General features: G+C 46.9%; 1 protein-coding gene across 1 annotated transcript in view; it reads right to left on the reverse strand.

Annotated features, from left to right (window-relative positions):
• DAGLA (diacylglycerol lipase alpha) overlaps nucleotides 1-18,802 on the reverse strand; it is a 31,968-nt gene extending 13,166 nt beyond the window's left edge. Inside the window, exons 1-11 of the mRNA XM_009490230.2 lie at nucleotides 18,689-18,802; nucleotides 17,934-18,145; nucleotides 15,363-15,464; nucleotides 14,627-14,765; nucleotides 11,244-11,331; nucleotides 6,726-6,860; nucleotides 5,961-6,038; nucleotides 4,602-4,726; nucleotides 3,269-3,425; nucleotides 2,860-2,943; nucleotides 2,663-2,740 (exon numbers count right to left, since the gene is read on the reverse strand). Coding sequence (XP_009488505.2) covers nucleotides 2,663-2,740; nucleotides 2,860-2,943; nucleotides 3,269-3,425; nucleotides 4,602-4,726; nucleotides 5,961-6,038; nucleotides 6,726-6,860; nucleotides 11,244-11,331; nucleotides 14,627-14,765; nucleotides 15,363-15,464; nucleotides 17,934-18,145; nucleotides 18,689-18,783 — 1,293 coding nt within the window. The 5' untranslated portion in view covers nucleotides 18,784-18,802. The remainder of the gene's footprint in view (nucleotides 1-2,662; nucleotides 2,741-2,859; nucleotides 2,944-3,268; nucleotides 3,426-4,601; nucleotides 4,727-5,960; nucleotides 6,039-6,725; nucleotides 6,861-11,243; nucleotides 11,332-14,626; nucleotides 14,766-15,362; nucleotides 15,465-17,933; nucleotides 18,146-18,688) is intronic.
• Between the last annotated feature and the right edge of the window lie 3,498 nt (nucleotides 18,803-22,300).

Below are 22,300 nucleotides of genomic sequence, written 5' to 3' on the forward strand. Positions count from 1 at the left end.
TTTAATATTATGGAATGAGACTTATCACTGCAAAGTTACATTTAGACTTTCTATTAAAGTGGACACTCTTTCATAAGTTTCAAAGGAATAAAACTATCTGGGCTTAATTTGCAAACCTCACATGTAAATAACCAAACAGATTGGAGATCTAGGGAATGTGAAATGGAAATATTCTGTATTGCTTTGCAGTCTGAAGGCACGAACCTGCCCTGTGATATTTGAATTGTGTGTGTGAAAACCCACGAAGGCGGTCTCTTTGGTAGAGAAAAGAGCTTGAAAGTTATCGCTATTACTGACTGTTCTATCAAACTGATGAGAGCTGTTATCACGGCTGAGCTTTCAGGCCTTCCTTCTAGCAGGTACTTCTTGTCATCCCGGCTGGCTCAACACCATCAAATAAATCTCCATAACCATCATCATTTTAGGAGTTTTGTTCTATACAGGTTCAATAGAATTCAGTATGGATTCATGCCCTTCACTTATGATTATTTTTAGATTAACTTTGTTATCAAATCAGTGGGTTTGATTTCAAAAATAGTGAAGCTAGGGGTTTTTTTTGCAGTTAATTTCCCCTCCGAATTGTGACAATCCCTTTTTTTTTTTTTGGCATGCTAACCCATAAACCTTAGTTACAGCTATGCTGTTTGACCCAAAATAGCTCAGAGACCTAATATCTATATATTAACTGCAGCATTCACAGCAACCCAAGCGATCAAACGCTTTCGGCTGTGGTACCGCTGGAGTGATGAGAAGGTTCACGGCACCGGTGGAGTGGTAAGAAGGCTCATGTAAACATCAAGAGTTTTAATTTGTAGGATGTCTGATCGACACTGTGTGAAGCACAGTGAGAGGCGGGCTCCGCAGGTGGAGATAACAGGCTGTGCCAGCCTGCCGGGTGTGCGGGACAGAATCGGCAAGAAACATAACAGAAATCAAACAACTTGCAGGAAGCTCCCGAACAGCCAAGTACTTTTCTCCAGCTTAAACGTAAGCGTTAGCAAGACACTTCATTTATTTTTGTATTAAAGTTGACTTCTGGACATTAAAAATGCATTAAGACAGACATTTTTAAATTCTATTATCTCCATTAGCTTCCCTCAGGAATCAACAGTACATTATTGTCTGACGATTAATATCGATAATAATTTAAGATAAAGCTATATTTCTGTACTAGTAACAATGAAAAAAGACATAACACAAAGGCCAAAAAACTCAATCTAGAACAAAGGGAATGATCTGATAATGTTTCATATAAGTCACTAGCATATTCATATTTTCACATGAAGATCAAAAGAAAAGCCAACTTCTGCAAGGCTCTATTACTAGCTTTTCTGCACATGAAAAATAGAACAAATTCCCCTTGCTTCCCTTTGGTTTCCTTTTACCTTCCTGTCTTTGTATGAACTGTTGATCACACCGATTGTGCAAAGTCATTTTGAGCTAAATGAATTAGTACAAAGACAAGTGACATTGGCATTGACAGTAGATGTAACGGTTCAGAAACGTTAAACAAATAGTAAAGATTCACATAGCTAAACATCAGTTATGTGACAAAACACTACCTCGTTTATCTATGTTTCCATAACATGTCCTTGTGTACTTGCCAGGTTGATTAATTTTCTCATTTTGGGAGAAACAAAGGAAATACCCATTAGGCAAATAGCAGGTAGACAACACTGTTTTCAGAAAGCCCCACTCCGGGAGACTCGGAGACCACAGAGCATCCGAGAGATGACTTGGAGACCACAGAGACCACTTTCTTAAGTAACCGCTTCTTTATCAGACCCACATCCAGCCAAGCATTTGAGTACGCAGTTACCTATCAGCTACTAATGCTCTACTTCCTAAAGCAGAGCATCAAAGCACAGAGGAGAGCTTTGGCATTCAGGCAGGACATCACGAAGGAAGGACGCGCTCCCGGATCGCGGCTCTCGAGGAGTTACGAGCTCAATGTCCCACCCTGAAGGGACCCTGCCCGGATGATCAGCAACATCTTGGCTCCCTGAGCAGCAGCATTTCCAGCAGCTGCTACGTTCCTTCCAACACGCACAAGCTCCAGTTTGTATTTTTCTTTCCCAGTCTGGCACTGCATCTTGAGAGGCTGCCAAATTCCTGATCATCTTAAAACGCAGCATGCGTGTCATTACTTTGCTGGATAGGGGCAAAGGTCAGCTCTATAGTAAATTGATTTAGTCAGCCCAGTCCTGATCGCTAACACAGACGCATAGTATCAGTCTAATTACAGAGATGCAAGTCCTGCCAGTACCCTTTTATGAGGTTCAACGCCTATCCCGTTGCAACAGAATTTTAAACACATTCTCAGGGTTTGATTGCAAATACCAAAAAGGTCATTGGAAGAAAAAGTAATTTGAATTACTCCAATAATTTTGTTCTAGGTCTCCGCAGATGTCTTTTACAGTTTGTTTTTTACTAATTGAGTGGGTTTTTTAATTAGACATAGTGATTTTAACTGTTACAACTAAGGATTTTATTTTAACATCTCAAAGCCACTTCAGTGCAATTATGTAACACCCTTCTTAAAAGCACCTCAAGCCATTAAGACCACTTTTTTTTTTGGCCTATAATTAAAAAGTCAAAACATTAGGAAAAGAAGTGTTTTTTTTTTTTTTTGTCTGGGTTTGTTTTCTTTTCTTTTACACACCTTGTGTCCCAGCCACGTTCCATGGTGACCCTCAACCGGAAGGCGCTCTGCATCCCCAGTTAGGTCAGTCAGGGCATCCTGGAAGAAAAGCAGTCACCATGCTTCAGGGAAGTCAAACATGTGCCAGTCAGGAAGGTCTCAGACTCTCCCAAAAGTCTGCCAGGACGGCCAAGGGTACGCGAAGCCACTGCACTTACTTTTGGAGACAGAGTTCCTCGGATACTAATGACCACCTTCTTCTTATCATGGTCCACAGCCACATAGAAAGGTGTTTCGTAAACCTGGAAAAGATCCACTAACTGTAACAATCAGGTGAGACATTCCTGTTTAATTATTCTCCTGCTCAGGGAAAAGGAGGCAGAGCAGCCTGACAGGTTATGCCTTATGGGTAAGCATTCCTCTGAACGATCTGATTTTTGGCAGTAGCAAGTATTTCTGTCCAAGTGGCAGAATTTCTTGATGGAGAGATAGGGTGGGAAGCTCTAGGGTCAGAAAAAGGCTTAAGTTTCCTTCTTTGTACCACTACACCTGGAAGCACGTAAATCCCATTAGGAAAGGCCTTAGGAGCATGCCCCAAATACGTAGGGGGTTGCAGGTTCTCCTTACTGCGTCGTGGCAAGATGTGTAAACAATGTCCACTGAGGTCATATTCTCATCCAAGAAGTGGCGCCGGATGGCAATGGCATTGCAGCCACAGCAGTTATCCTCTTCAATGGTGACGCTAGGCGCGTAGCGGGGACGTGAAGGACAGAGACAGCAACATCTGCAGAAGAAAAAAATAGCTTTGAGGAAAAGAGGACCGTGGAAGAGACTGGCTTTAGAGCGGAATGCCTGAGAGATAAGGAAAAGACCGACGCTGCATGCCACAGTGGCCTCATCTCAACAGCAGCGATTTCCTTTACTGGTAGGAGCTCTTAACACAAAACAGCACACAGCTCATGTTTCAGCATCAAAAAGGGGCACTGGGATCAGATGTAGTTTTCCTTCTGAGCACCAGAGAGAGCTACAGTGCAACCAGTCCCCAAGGAATCAATGCATAGTAGCGCTGGCATCTCTCCTCAAAGGATACTACCCTTCGTAGCACAGTCCTACATTGATTGCTTCAACACACAAAGCAGCTAGCAGTTACTGAGCTCTAGATTTATTTGCACAAAAAAAGAAAACAGGTCTAGAATCATTCCAGAACAAAACCAGAAGCACAGATTTCTTTTTTTTCCCCTTCTTTCCCTTATGAGACACTTCACAAATAAGAAGTACTCAAAAGGAAGTATATTCCTCCTAATAAGTTCAGCAGTTGCCTAAGTGCAAAATCTCAACCCCAAAGAGAATCTGATGACAGCATTACAGCAGCTGAAAGCAAACATTTAAAACGATGCAATCCTGAACTGAACTACAGCATTGCTACCATGAGGTGAGCACTATGCAGCACGGCAGAAAAACAATTAGTCAGAGAGAACACAGCACAAACTCTGGCCAAGTCTTGCCAATGCTTTAATAAAGACTCAAATGTCAGCTCCCTGCATATCTGCGCTTGCCGATAAATCTGATTTCTGAGCTCCAAGACAGCTATTTTGACTCAGCGTGAAAGCAGTCTTGTGCCAGATGAGTTCTTTCTGCTGGCTGTTCAAGCTGCACAGGACTGGCATGATCCTTAGTGCACCAGAGAGGACAGAGCATAGGACAGCCTGGTTTATTTAACAAGATAAGCACCTGTAAGGAAGAGACTGAGGAGAAAGACATTGGAGTATGAAGGCACAGAGTTACTGAGAGATGGAAAGAAAAAGCATGAGAAGGGAAAAGAGGAAAAAAGCAGAAGAGAAAAGGAGGAGGAACAGAGGGTTGATGAGCAAGCTGATGAAAGAAGAATTCTAAACCTGGGAGAAACAGAAGGGAGAAGGGAAGAAGAGAAGGGAGAGCGAGAGACAGGATGGCCACTCACGAGCAGGATCTGGCCAGCCGACAGAGTCCACATGTGGGCTTCCTCATCAGGTATATGGGCCAGCCATAGGCAGCCAGGGCAAACAGCATGTAGTAACACACCTCTTTGTACCGCTGCATCTCTTGCTGAAAGAGACAAGAGACTCGCTAAAGGCCTTATTCTCTTTTAGATAGTGAGTTTTTTCTACTGTTTCCCTTTTTCCATCGTAGACAGACACGTGCACCCTTCTTTCTGAGCATCAGCCTTCTCTCTCGGCACCACCAGACCAGCACTGCCAGCGCTTCCAGGTGACTGCAGGAGAGCAAGCTGGTTATGCTGGGCACGATCCTCCCCCTCCCCAGCACAGCTCAGTACAGCTATGCCTTTTTTCCCTGAGCGGAGGGGCCCCGCTAGCTGTTTAACAAAACAGTTAGTTCTAGAGAAATACCCTCTATCAAACACCCTGCTGCAAAGGAAGGCCATCCTCTGTGGGTTTAGCCCCACCCTGCCCTAGCTGGGGAGAAGATAAACTAGTTTAAGTCCCAAGAAGATGAGCTCTCTAAATACACTGCTTTCACACAGTCACAGGCCATAAGGAAATGCCCGGAGAGGACCATAAAGCCAGTCTGGGGCCGCGTGCCTTCTCTAAGCTCTGCTGACATCTCCCCCCACACACAGCTACTCGGGAGAGACAGGCTGAACGCGAGCAGGGTGTTAGTATTAAACACAACGCAGTACAGCACGGCCGCAAGCTGGTTAATCACAGAATCACTCGATCAGCGATGCTGGGACTGGGTCAGCCTCGCCTCTCTTGCGGCAATATCATCTAATCAAGGGGACTGAATACGGTTTGCCCAATGAAGGGCTGCAACGGCAGCATGCCAGGAGAAAAGCCAAGCTTAATTCACACAGAGCAGAACAGACTGCAGCCATTTCCCTCCTGAGAACCGCTGACAATCAGCCCCAGGGAGGAATGCTCCATCTCACTCCAGGCAGCTCCCTGCCCTTAATAAGATGGAGCCCTGCCTGCTGGGCTCCATGAGCTCTGCTGGTGGTACTTCCATACGGAGCTCGGCACGACGCTCCTGGCTGCAGCGCTCAACTCGTACCTCTGGCTTTGGAGAAAACTCACATTGCCTTCCCCCATCTGAGCGGCAATACTACCACTTCCCGCAAAGTGGAGGACAGACAGATAATGCTTTCAAAGTGATCTGAAGACAAACAGCCTCCAGAGAGCAAGCGTTGTTGTTATATTCTGTTGTACCAATCTTTAATTTCTTTGATTATTCCAGAAAGGAATAAGAGAAGCCACTGAGAAAAAGAAAACAGGCTACATGGGGAAGCACGGTGAGTTTGCAAGACCACAGTCCAGTGACTTACCGCATTTTTCAGATCCAGATACTTTGTGTTCCTGGTCACTGGCATCCCAGACAGAAAAGCTAAAATGTCATTGTTTGCCTGTAAGTCACAAACATACATAAAAATTCTTCTCTGTGACACCAAGACAAAATGTAGATTTTGTCTGCCTGAGAAACAGCAAGCACTATGTAACCCGGGACAAGATACTTTCAAGTATCCCAACCAGTCTCTTCAGCTGGTTCCAATTCTGCTATTCTTATTTCTGCCTGATCTGAATCCCACCTCTGGGGAAAAGGAAAAACACCCAATTTTCTACTGGGTTGAGAATCTGCAAACCTCAATGCCACTAACGGCTTGGGAATTTAGGAATTTTTACTTAAAGTTCCTCCTGCAGCTTTACCCAGATGCTGGAGTCTTCTCCACATCACTGTATAGGAGGAGTAATCTTCCCATTTGCTTTCAAGTACCTACCACCTCCTTCAAGGCAGGTGCCCATTTGGGGTCAAGAGCTAAATCTGTATGTATCACCTGCCTCGAAAAGACGGCAGGTTTCACAAGCTTGACTCAGTGTCAGTTGGGCCCTTTGGGAGTCTCGGAAAAAGCTGCTAAAGAAGTTAGTGTTTTTATTTTACAGCTGGGTGACTGGCAATAGCCCATCACACAACAGAAACGGGGTGGGCAGAGTCACGCAGTTCTCACCCAGCGAGTCACAAAGCAGCAGGTAAGTCAGAGGCCAAGCGAGATGCCCGCTGCCTCCGCGCACTGCAACGTGCCCCCTCCACCCACCTCATCCAGCACAGCGTTGCGCTTTGCCCGCTGCCGTTGGCGCAGGAGAACCAGGCCTGCAATGATGTCAGATGGGACGATGTCAAGGTCTCGGAAAAACTCAGCAAAAAGGTAGGCGATTTCAGAGTAGGCGTCCTGCAAAATCCAGGGAGAGAAGAGTTTAGGAGGAGGAGTTTGGGTGTGGGGAGCCTCAAAACAGGACACAGAATGAGAACCAATGCGGCAGCAATGGCCTCATTTCTGTGGCTCTCTCTCCAAAACATGCAGGAGATTCCTTCAGGGAACACCATATCTGGTCTAATCATATTAATATCTCTTATTTATTTTACATAGTCACACTTGGAGGCCTCAGCTGAGACTGAATTTGTACCACGCTGGGTGCTTATGCGTGGGCAAGCAGACCACCCCAACATCAAGGCAGACAAGGCAGACACGAAGGGAGAAAAAGGAAATGTTTTCACCTCTACATTGTAAATAAGACAGAGGAAGTTAAGATGAGAACCAAGCAAATCCCAATCCAGTGCCATCTCAGAGTCATCCTTCCTCCTCAAAAGCAATTTCATTTGAACAAAGGCTATTTGGGAAAAAAAAAGCACTGATTTTATCCTATTTAACAGCCTCTTCAATTCTGTAACCCTGTCCTGGGATCATTTTGCCCGTATTTAACCTAGACCTTACCACCCCAGGCACATCACTGAAAGCGACAGCTTTTGAATCCTGCCACTGAACAGCCGCTGTAGCTGCTCGCTGTTCACCACCACGCATGTTGCTACGTGATTTCAAAGAGTTAATCACAACAAGCATGTGTTACACATGGCAGCTCTTGGTACTGACGGAGCTGACCGAGTTACCAGGCTTTTCCAGGTTTATCTTGGACGGCACCCAAGCAAAAGGGCCTAAAAAGGAAAATCTGCAAAAAGATCTGAGTCATTAAATGCAGAGTTCCCAGAAGAGAAGGTGACCAAACCCAAAAAAGGAAGGCATCACAGGAGGGACAGAAGTGGAAGTGACCCGAGAGGGTCAAACAAAGGCTCTGAAGCAGTGACAAAGTTATTTTGAGGAGGAATGTTATCTTCCCTTTTGCTCTGTACTACAAAAAAAAGCCCAAGACCTTGGGTTGGGAGGTTGGAGATGGGCTGGAGTGTGAGACAACGCTGATCTGGCCATCGCTCAGACCAGCAAGCTTAAAGACAAAGCTGACCCAGAGGTTGGATCAACAAAAAGCAGGACTGAGCAAGCGCTGTAGTACACAAGTGGCCAGTATTTTGACTCCTGCCATCGCTAAACCTTTCCTGCCAAGGTCTGTCACAGCCGTATCATGAACTTTTAGCCTGTATTTTCATAGCAGCCTTTACTCAGCACCTAAAGCCATGCGACTGCAGTGTTGTCTGTAGAAAGCCTGAGCCGTGCGCTTAAAGAAAGGCTGGTCTTCAGGACAGGATCTCTCCATCTCTTTTCTTTGACAGGCAAGTAAATCCCTTCTCTCCCTAGCAGTCTTGCAGGAAATGACCTACATTCTTTTATCTCTGACAAACTCCTGGAGCGCAAGATTACTTTCTATCATTTTTCACTCGCCTACAAAAGCAAGTTAAACCACCATTAAGAACGGGGCTTCAGGTGCCAACTGTGCAGGTTCCCATGCCAGCTGTGCCTTTGAAGAGCAAACGGACTGGCATTAACCTCTCCAACATTACAACTGCAGTATCCTTGAAGTACTGACCCCATAAATCTTAGCAGAGTTCCTATAAGCACACAAGAAATACAAACAGCCTCGAAGTAAAATATGACCAACACCTATTAACCCAAAGTGACAGCAACACCCCTTAATAGTCTGACCAAAGTAAAAGGCCGTCATGGAAGTTCAACATGTACGTTCCGTTCCGAAGCAAGAGTTTTTGCTGGAGCACCTGATGCTATATTGTAGGATTGACTACAGCGTTCTGCTACAAACCCTGCAGGCTCTGGGGGTGGCAGAGCCGGTGGAGACTGAGCACGTCAGCCTTCACTCCAGACCCCTAAGAACAGATTCTTGCCCCGATGCCATGTCCACTCTACAGAACTATTTTCCAGCCCAGAGGATGACCACCCTCTGCTAGAACATTTTTTCCATGAAGACTGGGAGAGACAGCAACAGATTCATTTCTGATCCATTACATAGACATTCATTCCATACGCTGTCATGCCAGGACAGACAAAGTCAGAGCTTGTTTCTGCAAAGAAAAGAGCCTGGAAATTGCTCAGGCTGAATGTAAAATGGAAATTCAATAGCACAAGGAATTTGGACATTCTGGTATCTGCTTTTATCCTGAACTAAAAAAAAAAAAGTAGAAACAGAGAGTCACTGCAGAATGAAAAGTTTGTTTAAAAAAAAAAAACTTGACATGAAGTGAAATATTTTGCATTCCTGAATAAAATAGAGTTGTTCAGAAAGCAGACCATTCGGATGCCTGTCAGGGCTGTCGAGCCAGGCTGCAGCGCCCGTGCTGCGCCCTCAGGACAGGCGTCTCTGGATTCCTGGGAAGGCGACCTGGGAAGGCGCCTCTGCTGCGGTAGCACAGGCAAGTGGAGGAGCAGAAAATTACCCCCAAGGAAAACGCTGCTGTTTGAGCTGCCATGACACAGCGCTTGTTTCGTTTCAGTTTTCCAGCGGGATTTTCCTAAGCAGCTCTAGCAGATGATCCGTGAGAGCTGGCAGGTCTGGGTTGTGACTTCTCAGCGGGACAGGAGAGCAGGTTGGGGCTGGGACATTTCCTGGGAACACGGTGGCATTTCATCCAGCCCCGCAGGAGTGTGCCACTGGGAGAACCAGCGTGCCAGTACACATCGCTGGATTTCTGGAAAAGGGCTACGACAATTCCTGCAGCTGTCCACACTTTGGAAACTGCACCCTGTGGATAACTACACAGCACTCACCAACAAACCCTTTTAATCTAATTCATACCGGTCGCCATCTGTGATGAACAAATGTTCAGGTAGCCTTCACCTGACTCTCCATTATTCTTACACAGCTCTTCATCTTATTACATCTTTCCCTTTTGAGGTTAAAATCCCAGTCTCATTTCTCTTCCTCCACAAGTTCATACCCCCTCCAATACGCTCCTTTTTCTGCTGCATCTTTTAGGAGACCAAACACCAGGCTATATTTAGTGAGGACATCACTGATGTGGTTGGTCCCTTGGTGTTTTCCCTGTCATTTTCTATGCCCTTCTACTGAAGCTAAATGTTTTTCTGATTTTTTGGCCACTGCTGCGCACCGATGTCTTTGTTGAAGTGTCCTTGATAATACCTAGCTCTTTTCCTGTGAGGTTGTAACTAATTCAGAGCCCAGTGTATGCAAGTAATTTAAATTGTTTCTTCAGATGTGCACGCATCACCTCATCTTTCTTTCTTTCTTCTGTCTTTGATATCAATTCCCTGGTTCTGCTTGGTCTTTCAAGAGTTCTCAAATACTCGTAATTCTGACCAACTTAAATATTACGAATCAGCAGCAAAATTTTCCACCTTAGCGCTCACCTCCCCAGCAGGTCCTCAGGAGTCCTGTTGAATACCACCCCAAGGCACAATCCTACTCCCACTGCTTCCAATAAGAACAGACTGCTAACTTTTGGGGAAGCAGTATCAAGCCCCTTACCCTTCCCTGCTGGACAGATAACAGCAAGGGAAAATCCCAACTATCGCACATGAAAACTTCAAACTAAAGATCTTCATGTGAATCTACGGATTAAGTAGTAGGTTTTGACTGTCAGTAATCCAGAAGTATTCTCTTGCTGATTCTGACAGGTTTACATTTTCCCATTTTCAAAGAGGTCTCTCTCCTTAAGTGTATGAGACTGATGCCAACAATAGGAGAAACTGCCAAAGCAAACTGGCTGACAAAGGAAAACTGAAGCTGACCACAAAGCGCTGTCAAACGTTGAACCCAAACACAGTGAAAATATGTATTTCTTCCACCGATATCTTAGCTTAAAATTATTACCCCAGTTCACTGCAACAGCGAGGTAAAGAACAACTTCAGGAGAAGCGTTTAACACTGACAACATCGCTTTTCAGTGCTAACAACTTTACCTTCAGAGAGTCCTGTAATACTCAAAGCCAATTTGAAAAGACAACTGCCCTACTCAGCGGCGTTACATCTGCATCTAGAGGGCAACATCAGCTCCTGTTTCCGCATGCCATAGCCAGGTACCCTCCCCTGCAGAAATGCAAGTGCCCATTCAGGCTACCTGGGCTGAAAGGAAGGAGAAGGAACCAGCACGCAGCAAAATTTCACGCCTGGTCATTCTGAGGGTAGCTCAGCTTGCTGCTGCTTGGAAGGCACTTCCAGGCCTTGCACGCACTGCTGTCAAGGCTCACTGGACTCCTTGTGCCTCCAGCTCTCAAAGAACGCTCACAGTGAAATGAGACACACATCGGCCAGGCCTGACAGCAGGAACCCCACGCTGCTACGCTCTGCCGAGTCCCACGTACCGTCAGCCATACACGTAGCTTGCTCTCTGACGGGAGACATTTGGTACCTACCGACTGCGAGTCTTTTGTCCGCGTGCAGCAAAGAAAAACTTTGAGTCTGCGCGTCCAGCTGCTGGCTTGCCCTTCTTCCAGGCGGTGTCTATAAATAAAGGGTAGAGCACGCACGTGAGGACAGGCAGGAGAACATGACCGCAAACAAACAGTACGATTCAAAGTCACGCAGCCTACGCCACCACTGGCAAGATGCGTGCTAAACCATAGTCTTAGGCTTATCCTGATCTAGTAGAGACAAGGAGACCGCGTATAGATTAACAGCTCGGCTTGTTTCAGAGGACAGGAAGGTCATTCACAATCTGGCTGTTCTGGCCAGGACCAAGCCTCTGTATTTATATACACGGTGTCCCGTCTGAACAGGACAGCCGTAACGAAGCTACTCGTGTTCTACGATGCCTGCTGGAAGCAGGATGTCCAAGAGCACCCGGCGCTCCGGATGGAAGCAGGGTCTACTGCTAACTTGGCCGCTGCATCATGTACTAGGGTGTGCTACCACTCAGCAGGAAAACTCTACCTCGGGGCGAGGGGGTGGGAATGGTACAAAAGACCCTAAGCACTTAGTATGAGAGGAGCTGTGCAATTTTTTTTTCCCCCAATAAATAGCTTCTTTGGAAAAATATATTTCTTAAACCTAATACAGTCTCAGAACTGAAACAATTTGTGCTCTTTATTCAAGTACGGTGCATAACTTGAATCAAAAAAAGGAAAGCAAGCTAAAGGTTCTCTTTCAATTAGAAAAGGTTAAAAAAAAGCTGAATACAGAAGGTTTAGCTCAACCCACATTTTGTTGATATGACATTTCAATTTCAGCTTCAAAATTAGCTAATTGGACAACCCTATTTAAAATGAACTATAGCTGAGTTTATTCCACTGTTGTGAGCTTGGCCTAGTTACTACATTTTGCAGGGTACCAGTCCCTTATTTTTGACTGGCATACCTGCAAACGGTCCTTAGATCAAGGCTTAGTGGCATTGAAGTGGGTGACCGTGTGATTCTCTGCCAGAACGCCACACTACCTACATAATAAAGTCCACAAGTCCTCTAATGCAAGGTCTTTTTTTTAATGTGAACACAGACTAACTCAACACAGGTCAGACCAATCAAAAAAAGACCACTTCTATTTTCTGGCAGGTGATCACATCAGGAAAAGCCCAAGCACAGAAAGCAGGTTGCACCTGGAAGAAAAAGATGCTGCTAAAGGAGGATTTGCCTGCCACAGAGGAGCAGATCCTGCAGGGCAATCCATCAACTCACGCCTGAGCATTTTAAAACTCTCCAGAACCGCCAAGGAAGACTCCAAAAGAGGAACAGGGATACAAGTGTCCCAAGACAGAGCTGGCAGTACTCCGTTTGCTCCACCAAATGCCAAAGAACTCGGGCAGCAATGCGAAGAACTTCGTAACTTCATAGCGGGGGTTGAACAAGCAAGCGCGCTCTGAGCCATTTTCACTCCAACTTTTCCCAAATTCTTTTCTTGCTAACACTGAGTTTCCACGTGTTTACTATGAGCTCTAAAGCAAGTTTTAGAAAAGCCTCGGCACAATTAGCTGAGCCTTTTGTTGTTTTATTTCCTTAGCTCTGCAAGAACATAAAAGCCCACACACATCACGATGCCACTGGTAAAGGAAAACCACTGTGTAACAGAGTCCAACAGCTACAGCAGAGTACCGCAAAAAGGAAACCAAAGTTACACGTCTCCCTAATGTGACAAACAAATCACGTTTCCTCACGAGTTAAGACAGAGGAAATATGGCTCAGGTTCAGTCTAATACAAAGGTCAAGTTCCTGCTGTACATCAGAAGGCATGTATCACTGCAGACAGAGGGGTTTCGGTAGGCTCAGTATCGTACAGGATCACAATCCAGAAACAGGCAGAGAACTTCATAAATATATTCTTTGGCAGGATTGCTTTAAGCAAGTGGAGAATTCAAAAAATACATTCTTTGAAAACAATTGCTTTAGTAGCGAACATCTAGTAATATTTTATGTTTCCCTTTCACATTATAGCCCACAGCGTTTTGCTTGTTAACATCTGTTAAAACTCCCTTTCTACAGTGGAAATCCGCAAGCAGCAGGCACAAGCTGTCTGAAAATGTTACAGGCCTGGAGGGAAAAACGTGGCCGTGGCCCAAGGGACAAATACCTTCACTCAGCTGTCTGGGATCTCAAAACTCCTCACAGGGGAGATCATTTGGAGGTTTGTTTTGATTTACTTTTCAGTTCTCTGGCAAAAAAAAAAACCCTTTGCAATCTGTGGCACTCAGGTTCCCTTTGGAAAAATAACGCACTGAGCCAAACAGCTTGGGTGTAGCGTGGGGTACTAGATCCACAGTATCATCGTAGCTTCTCATCCCGATATCCGTAGGAATGTCCTGATCACAATGCAGCAATCGCACACGTTAGGCTAACAGGGCACTAATTCCAAATATTCAAGGCTAGCGTTAGTAACGTATTGGAAAGGTTAGGAAGAACGTCTTACACATTCTGCAAATAAAAAGAAACAACCACCAGGCTCCTTCAAACAAAACTTGCTGCACTGTCCTTAGAGAAGTCTGGTTTTTCCTCAAAAAGACAACCTAAAGGATCCTGTTTCAAGACATTGGAAGAGCATGTATTCAAAACACCCCTTGAATATACGTTCCCAACAAGAAATGCAAAATTTGCAGAGTATTTTTCAAAAGCCTCATTTTTTTAGCATTCAAAACCTAATGCTCTCAAGTCCTAGAAAGTCACATTCCTTGCTGGCAGTTACATATGTCAAGACTGCATAAGAAAACAAAGCCTGTTTGTGTTGTCCCACTACTAGAAAAAAAACTTCTGAAAAACGCCTTGCTTGGTGAAAAAAGCTTTCATATCCCCATCTGGGTAGCTCAAAGATGCAATCAATTCTTAATTAAAAGATCTGACTGCCAACACAAAAGAAATTGCTTCTTGGCCAAGACCAAATACAAGAAACCTCAGGCCAAAAGGTTGTATTTTGAAGACAACAATAAAGGAAGAAAGGGACTTTGGAAGATGCTGCTGCCTCGACTGAAGCAAAATGTAAGCACTGCCTCACTGTTACCAGGCAAAACACTGCTACAGGATGGACAAACAAGCTGTCGTGGTCAGCTGCTGGCTCAAGGGGCTCGTAAGGATTCACAAATCCAGTGACTAACGCACAATCCAGCCAGATACCGCGTTGCTTCGCCTCCTTTGGCTACAGATGCCCACACGCAGCACCTGACAGTCTGAGCTGCATTCTTCCAAAATCACCCTCGCCAGCAAAGGGAAGCAATGCCTGAAGCTGAATAATGCTCCCTGAAGCAAGGCAAGGAGAATGTCAAGAACCAAAAAAAAAAAAAAGCAAGCAGGGCACCCTTCCAGAAATGCTGCTTTACCGCAGGTTGTATGTCCTCAGGTTGCGCTGTCTCCGCTTCGTGGCGCGCAGTTTGACAAAGGTCCGGCCCGTCGGGTCGAAGACGCACAGGACAGTGATGCAGACGCTCAGGATGACAACCCAGTTGCACACCACCATTCCTGCAAAGGAAGAAGAGAAGTCAGGTGCTCTGCTTGTAAGTCTTGGCAGCATCGCTTCCTGCTTTTCGCCACACACGTCAGACCCACCTCGCCATTGCTGCAGGGCAAAGTTACCCCAAATACTCTTGCAGCCAGCTGCAGCAAAAGGAAAGCCTCTGGAAAGGCTTCTAAACCACAGCGAGGTTTTCCAGCTGTTTTAGGAGATTGCCCATGCAGAAGGCCATTAAAGGCTCCCTGAGTATCTAGGGGGACTGCAACATTAGCATCGCCCCCGTGGGAGACCGGCCAGGATTGAAAAGGAGTTCCAAGAAAACAGTAAAGCCATTTTGAGCTGAAGAAGGGGAACCAGGTCTTACAGACTCCCCAGCCAGACCCTTCCATGGGAACGTGAATTCTTGCCTCAGTGCAGACAGCGCAAACAAATGAATAGAACAACTGTTCTGAGCAATAATGTCTCAGGAAAACAAGCACCACATTTACAGCTACAATCCACTTCCAACAGTCAATCCCCACATGCACGAATGAATTAGCTCTCCAAGGCAAGAGGATGTCTGCGCATACACAGGAATGCACACAAACCACATTCCAAATACATACCCAAAGTGACACTCTTTGCTGTGATATCATTGCAGGAAGTGTAGTACTGCGTTAGCCAAACGATGCCCACAATAGCATACACAAACTCAATCACCAAGATAGCTGAAACAAAAGGAACACAATGGATAGTAGCAGCATCTCCCTACGGATTAGCAACTGCCTCTCCCCACCTTCTGGAGAGGAAACCCGAAGGCAGGCTCTTTAGCGGGACAGTTGAACAGAATAAATGACTGCAGGACTGGGCCCCAATGCTTTGGAAGGTGATATTCAAGAAAATGAAGCAAAAATGTGACGTGTCCTTAACACTAACTACTCCTAAATGACACAAGGACCACAGGCGCACAAAGCTGTCGGTGCCCTTGGCTGTATCAGAGGGGTGAATCAGGTAGCCATACCTTCCGCCCACGACAGTGGAAAGGCTCCCTTAGGTAACAAGAATCACCACGTAACGGTACCTAGGTCTTAATCACCTCAGACAGCTGGCCTGACTCAAAGATATGAAATAAACTGTAATGTGTATCCAGGATTAATCCTGCTTACTACACCGAGCAAGTGTTCCCAGCACCTCTGCCCTTTGCAGTCCTTCCAGTAATAGTTCCCAGGACACAGTCCTTCAGGAGTCATTTATGACTCCTCAGTTTTCCATGTTACCGTGGTAATGAACAAGAAACTGGGGCTTGACAGTGGCTCCCTGGAACAAAAAAGACGGGAAACACTGCTCTGAAGCGCTCATCCTCACACCTTCTCTACACATTACAACCTCAAAGTACTAAAAGGTGGGCAATCAGGTATGGAGAGGGTAAATAACTTGCTTAGTAATCACAGAATGCTTCGGGTTGGAAGGGACCTTTGGAGGTCATCTAGCCTAGTAAGCTTTTGGTGTAGCTGAGACTAAACCCACATGCCAGCCGAGCCGACTCTAACCATCCACCCTCCTTATCTACATGTCAGCACGGTATCTTCCGTGGCTTACTACAGACTCTCACCATCCTGGAAAGACCAGTTCAAAGAGCCACATAACAAATAGTTTTCAACAGCAGCGGGCAAGGAACCAGGGCTGGACCTGGTTCCTGATCAGCCCAACTTATGTTCTTAAGCTGAGTTAGGCTTTGCCTACCTTGGCTTGTCTCCTCTCTGAGATTATCTGCTGCAGGACAGGAGCAGCAGTAGCACGGATGAGACTTCCCTATGTTCATATTGGAATTCTTTCCCTAGATTTATATGCGCTAAACAGCACACGCTTAAAATGGGACAAGTCACATGGACCTTGCCCACACAACGGTCACACTCCTATTTCTATCATCAGAACCGATGAAGCCATTAAGAGTAAAAAGCCCCATGAAACAAGCACATACAAGACCCAAGATACAGCATAAATACAGATCCTGAACACACGTATTAGTTTAAGGCAGATAAGGAAGAAGAGTGGATGATTCTTGGGTAGGAAAATGGCTCTTTGGATTCTCTCTACCTCCCTTGCCCCATTTAGTCTGGTTTTAACACAGTGCTACTCAAACTGTCAGGCTCTATGTGCTTCCCTAGGGAGACTGCAGTGTGTCTGGGAAACTGGAGAGAAAGATTTGTTTGCTATTCATGTTAATGATTTGCACTTAGCACTCAAAGGCGGAAATGTCTCCCAGACAGAGCTTTCAAGCAAGGTTACCCACATTTTAGCAAATTCTGCATGAGAACAATCCAGCAAAAACAGAGATGCAAAAACATGAGATGCTTTGTTTGGAATGGGCTTGACCCTGCATCTCCAAAAGGTTTTTCTCATAGAATCTTCACTCAGCACACAAAAATCTCATCAAGTTTCTGTACCTGGAAGACAACCGAACAGAGGAGGGAAAACAAGCTAAAAGGGAAGCCCTGAACGAGAGATCAAGGAACAATCTCTTTTCTGATCTAGTTCTTGGGGGGGGGGGGTGAGTGAGACAGGAAACGTTTTTAGGAAGGCAAATATGCACTCTAAGAGAGAGGATGCGACCAGCGAGCAGGTGGTAAACCTATTTATCTCACGGTGCCTTGGAGGTGGAGTATCAAAGCGCAGGTTGCTGGATGGAGAGATGCATCGCATGTGAGTCGAGAGGTCAAGGGTATGTCTCAGGGTAGGTGGGTGTAGACTTAAGTGTCTGTATGACAGGCAAGGACATGCACATGCCTCGGGGTCAGAACCACCACGATTTACACAGACATATGCCTGTTATCATAGGGAAACGTGGGGAAAAAAGGTGGGGGAGAGGTGTAGATGCATCTCACTGTGGCAGATCTGTGTTGCGAGACAGAAGGGGAGCATATTTTGTTAGAGGAAAAGGATGTACCTGCATCGCAATGAGGATGACAAGTTAAAGGTTTGCTAGAAAGATATTTGGGGCATTGCATGAAAGTCTTACAGCAATGACAGGGTGCAGTATATGTGATGTATTCAGATGCATATCACATACAAGTGGCCATCTGGATGTCTTTCAGAAGCTGTGTGTTTGTCAGGGTGTGGGGAGAGAAGTCTTCTGCAATAGCAGATGGCAGTGTGGAGGCTGAGTCATTAGGAGGCCTCAGGCCGCTGCCTCTTACCCAGTCTGACATAGAGCACATACTGCATCGAGTCCCGGGGCTCTGTGTACAGGATACTGCCTCGCATGCTGAGCCAGATGATTGCCACCTCTGCGATCATACAACTGAGCAGGATGCCCAGGTAGCCTCTGCCGTGGTCCACCAGGTTAAGCGAGCAGGTCTCGTTGGGGTTGTACACCAGCCCAAAGAGCACCACAGAGAGGATCACAAACCTGCCAGTCACAAACCAGCTTGTTACCAGCAGTAAGCCAAAGAAAGCTGCATGTAAGATCCCACACTTGCTCTCCTCACAAAACTACTGAGGATCCTCAGTGTCCCGCAGCTATTTACAATTAATATTAATTTGTTCTGGAAATCTCCTCCCCACAAGCCATCCAGAGGCCCTGCTACCCCGGTCAAAACAATTTGATGATCTGTGTCAAGTCACATTATCCCATGGGATCTGCCACTCCAATTGTTTTTCCTGAGCCCCTGTACAGAAACACAGCCCCAAACTCCAGTGGACAACCTTGGGTAGCACTGGAGGATGCAGAAAGCTCTGGTCGGGCTCCCTCTTTGGAACTGGAACTAGAACTTAGACTAGAACTTGTCCCAAGAACCAGAAGCTGGAAATACGTTGGTGTCTGTCAGAAATGCCCCAAACAAGCCTTCCAGACGCATGTATAAGCGCAGGAAGAATTACAGCTGCAAGAAACAGGAATAGCAAAAAGAATTCATGGGAGAATTCAAGCCATCATCCTGCCTTTCTCACTTACCAGGTGGTATGCAGGAGGAAGAGGAAGACGGCTGGCAAAACCAGGTCATCGCTGCCTACAGACCAGCGACGGCGGAACACGACAATCCCTGGCATGGCTAGCGGGTCGGGGGAAGTTCAGCAGGCACGACACTCACCTCCTGCAAAAGAACAGAATCAAAGATGCTGCTGACCCCTCTTCAACCCCCTCAGGAGAGCCTCACAGCAGCAGGACCGCACCCGAGAGCTACCCTATTTCACACCAAAGATGGCAGAGCTTCTTCCTTCCAGCACCAGGGGGCATGGCATGCTCGAGAAGGAGAGCACAGGCGAGGAATGTACAAGTTTAAAGAGTGGGAAGTATTAGGTGAAGCAGGTGTGTAACTCACCGAACGTAATCACCACTCACCCAGCTCCACTTCCCAAGATTACTTGGAATCCTGTTAGGGCTGTGTGTTGGTAAGCAGTCACCGTGGGGTGCCCTGGACAGGTTATACTGGCCTCAACTCTCAAGAAGGCCCCATTACCACGTTCTTCCACAAGCACACCTGCTGCCTGCCTCTTTTCTTCTTGTCCAACAACAGTTCCCTCCCTCACTTGGCTCGGCAAGCCAAAATACCCATTAGCAGTTAGTGGTAGCATCTGGGAAAGCTATTGACTGGCTCCCAACAGCAAGCACTTAGAGCTGAGGGAGCAAGCTCCTAGGAGATCTCTCACTCAGAGACCATCAGTTGCACAGAAGCACCCTGCCAGCTCCACATCTCTTTGTGTTCACACCGGCCCTGACAGGCGCTAACAAATAGAAGGTCGAAGATTGAGGGAGCTGGCTGTTCCTCCCCACATTTTGTTTGTAGTCCTATTTTTAAAGCTTCACAAACCCTGTAAAGAAGAAAACAGCAGTGGTGTAAGTCACGAGACTCCACAGGGCTATCCAGACACCTCCTCCCAACACAGCTCTCCCACACCATTTCAGTCCTGCTGTGCATACTCCAGCCTGCTCCAGTCCAAGTCCACCGCATCAGAGCGGCTCAGTCCTTTCCCGCAGCACACCCTACCTCCCCCTTCTGCATTTCTGGTACGACACCCTTCAACCACGACCCCCCAACCGTGACTTCTGTTTGGTTTTTGTCAACCTTTGGTTTCTAAGATCATGTCTATGCAGTCTGCCCACAGCCACCAGCAATCTCCTGACTGCAGCAGTCATTCCTGTTCCTCTTCCGCACCCTAAACCCCATCACACTTCTCACCTCCTGCACTACCACGGACCAGGGGACACCACATCTTGGCCTGTGCCTCTCCACTCCCAGACGCCACCTCAAGAGTGCCAAGTTCTCCCACCCGACGCACCTCAGCCTCAAATCACAGCACTTCTGTTCTAACCCCACGAACCTCCCAATCTTCGCATTCACGTGCTGCTGCCAGAGCGCTCCACCCGTGATCTGCAGCGACCGCGTTGCTCCAAAGCCGTATCTCCAAAGTCATAACTGCTCTTTGTACCGATCTGGCAATTTGCTGTTAGGCTCACAGAGGCAAAATTGAAAGCGTTCACATTTGTTACTTATGATGTAATCAGGATTTCCAACAGCTTTTCGGAGGGAATATCATCTGCCATACCTCATGCACCAGGCAAAAAAAAAAAATAAAAAAAAATTAAACTTCTGTATGATGTCTCTAACTTAGTGCTCTCAGTGAGAAAAGGGGCGAAGTGACATGATCACATTTAAACTAATTTGAGCCTTGAAAGTACGGCAAGTGTTGGTTTTGTGACAGACCACAGACTGTATCACAGCACCAACTGCTGCCTCGTCCTACCGAAACCTGTTCACCGGTCAGGTGCGGTTACCCCATCGCTTACCTACCGTGCAGACCACCCCAAAACAGAGGAGTCTCCCCCTCCTGTATCGACACCCACAGCCAATGGACTACACCTTCCTACCCGTTTCAGTCAGCAAGTATTGAAAACCTACACACATCTTTCACACTTTCCGGGAGATTCCATCGTTAACAGGCTGACACACTTGCAGTACGTTACTCACTCGGGTGAAGGAAACGCTCTATTCCACAAACAAAGCAAATGTGAAATTACAACACCATTTGGATTCACGCTTCCTTAGCGCATAATAATCGGAGCACTCGGTACATTGCAGCTCTACCTTCAAACTGCTCACTCCTCTGGCCATCTGGCAACTCCTCCTAGCTTTGTCGCGCACCGCCCGTACGAAATGCTTGCATCTCCAATATCGCTAACCCCGCTCGGTATACACGGGCACTCTTTCCAGCCCGCTCATTCACTCTGCCTCTGGCCACCGCAGCACCTCCCAGCCAAGCCGAGACCTCGGTTCCCATCATCCCTCGGCTTACGGCTGCATCCCGCCAACGCACTTTCCACAACTCTTCCACCTCTCCAGACGCAAGCAGTTGGGCTCTGCCTGCTTTCACCACCCTCTGCCAGTTTAAGAGGCAGGGTAGCGGCAAGAGCAGCAAACATCTAATGCGAATTCCTTATCCACAGCAACAGATGGGGACGGAGCAGAGCCGCCTGTCACTCACTGTCACACGCGAGAATACTCACTGTGGGACTGTCACTCCTAGCTGTATGCTTGCCAGGCTCCGGGTGCACCGCTGAAAGAGTCCCAATTAATTGTCAAAGACTGCCTATTAAGAATCTAAACCATGAGGTCTGGGGCCTTGACCCCAGTTTGGAAAGAAGGGAGGTGATAGAAGGCCTGAGACTGTAAAGCCCACCAAAAAAACCCCAACCAACACCCCACCCCACCCCCCCCCACCCCCCCAAAAAAAAAAACCCAAGTAAAGCTCTCAGTATAAGGACTCTTTGGCTTCATCCCAGGGTAGCAGATCCCAGGAGTTACATTTCAAGATGGAGATACAGATTTAGCAGAGGGATTGGGAGGGAAGCGGAAGGTCAGAGTGCAAACAGCCCCGAGACCACCGACCCTAGTTTTGCAACAGCAAGAACCCCTTGCACTGCCCCTGAAACTGCTGCCAAGAGTGAAAAATTCCCAGAACCTTGGAACCTGAACCCCAGAACCAGAAGCCCCAAGCTCCCAACACTGAAATCAGGGGGACGAGCATGCAGGCACAAGCTTTGTGTGCAAGGAGTCCAGAGCCCTCAACCCTCAGATCAGAGAAAGATCTATGGAAGCAGAAATCTTACATGGCATGTGGTCCAGCCGCTGCACATTCTTCTCTCCCGTAAGGGTGTTTCAGGAAAAGTGCATATCCACGGAGACAGACATCACAAGCGAAGGAGGGAACAGCAAACTCTTCTTGCAGCCATTGAAAATCCCACTCGGCAAAGGGAAGGACGGCGTGGTGACTGCCTGCCGACAGAGCCGGGCGTCATCTTCGGAGCAACTCCCCCCCTCCGAGACAGCACCCTCATTTATTCACGGGGGCTGCCGGGAGCCACGGAGCCAGGGGTCGCGACTCCCCCCTTCCACACCCCCGGCACCCACTGGAAGGAAGTGACATCATCCCTGTTCTGAGGAGATTGTATGTGAATTGTGGGAAGGAGGACCGGGAGCGAGAGCGGGCGATGCTGTCGGAGATGCACGGAGACGGGAGAGAAGGCAAACCCTCCAGCGGCAAGCGCAGCAGCGCAAGCCTTCCTCCC

Source organism: Pelecanus crispus, chromosome 6, assembly GCF_030463565.1.
Source record: "Pelecanus crispus isolate bPelCri1 chromosome 6, bPelCri1.pri, whole genome shotgun sequence".
Lineage (NCBI taxonomy): Eukaryota > Metazoa > Chordata > Aves > Pelecaniformes > Pelecanidae > Pelecanus > Pelecanus crispus.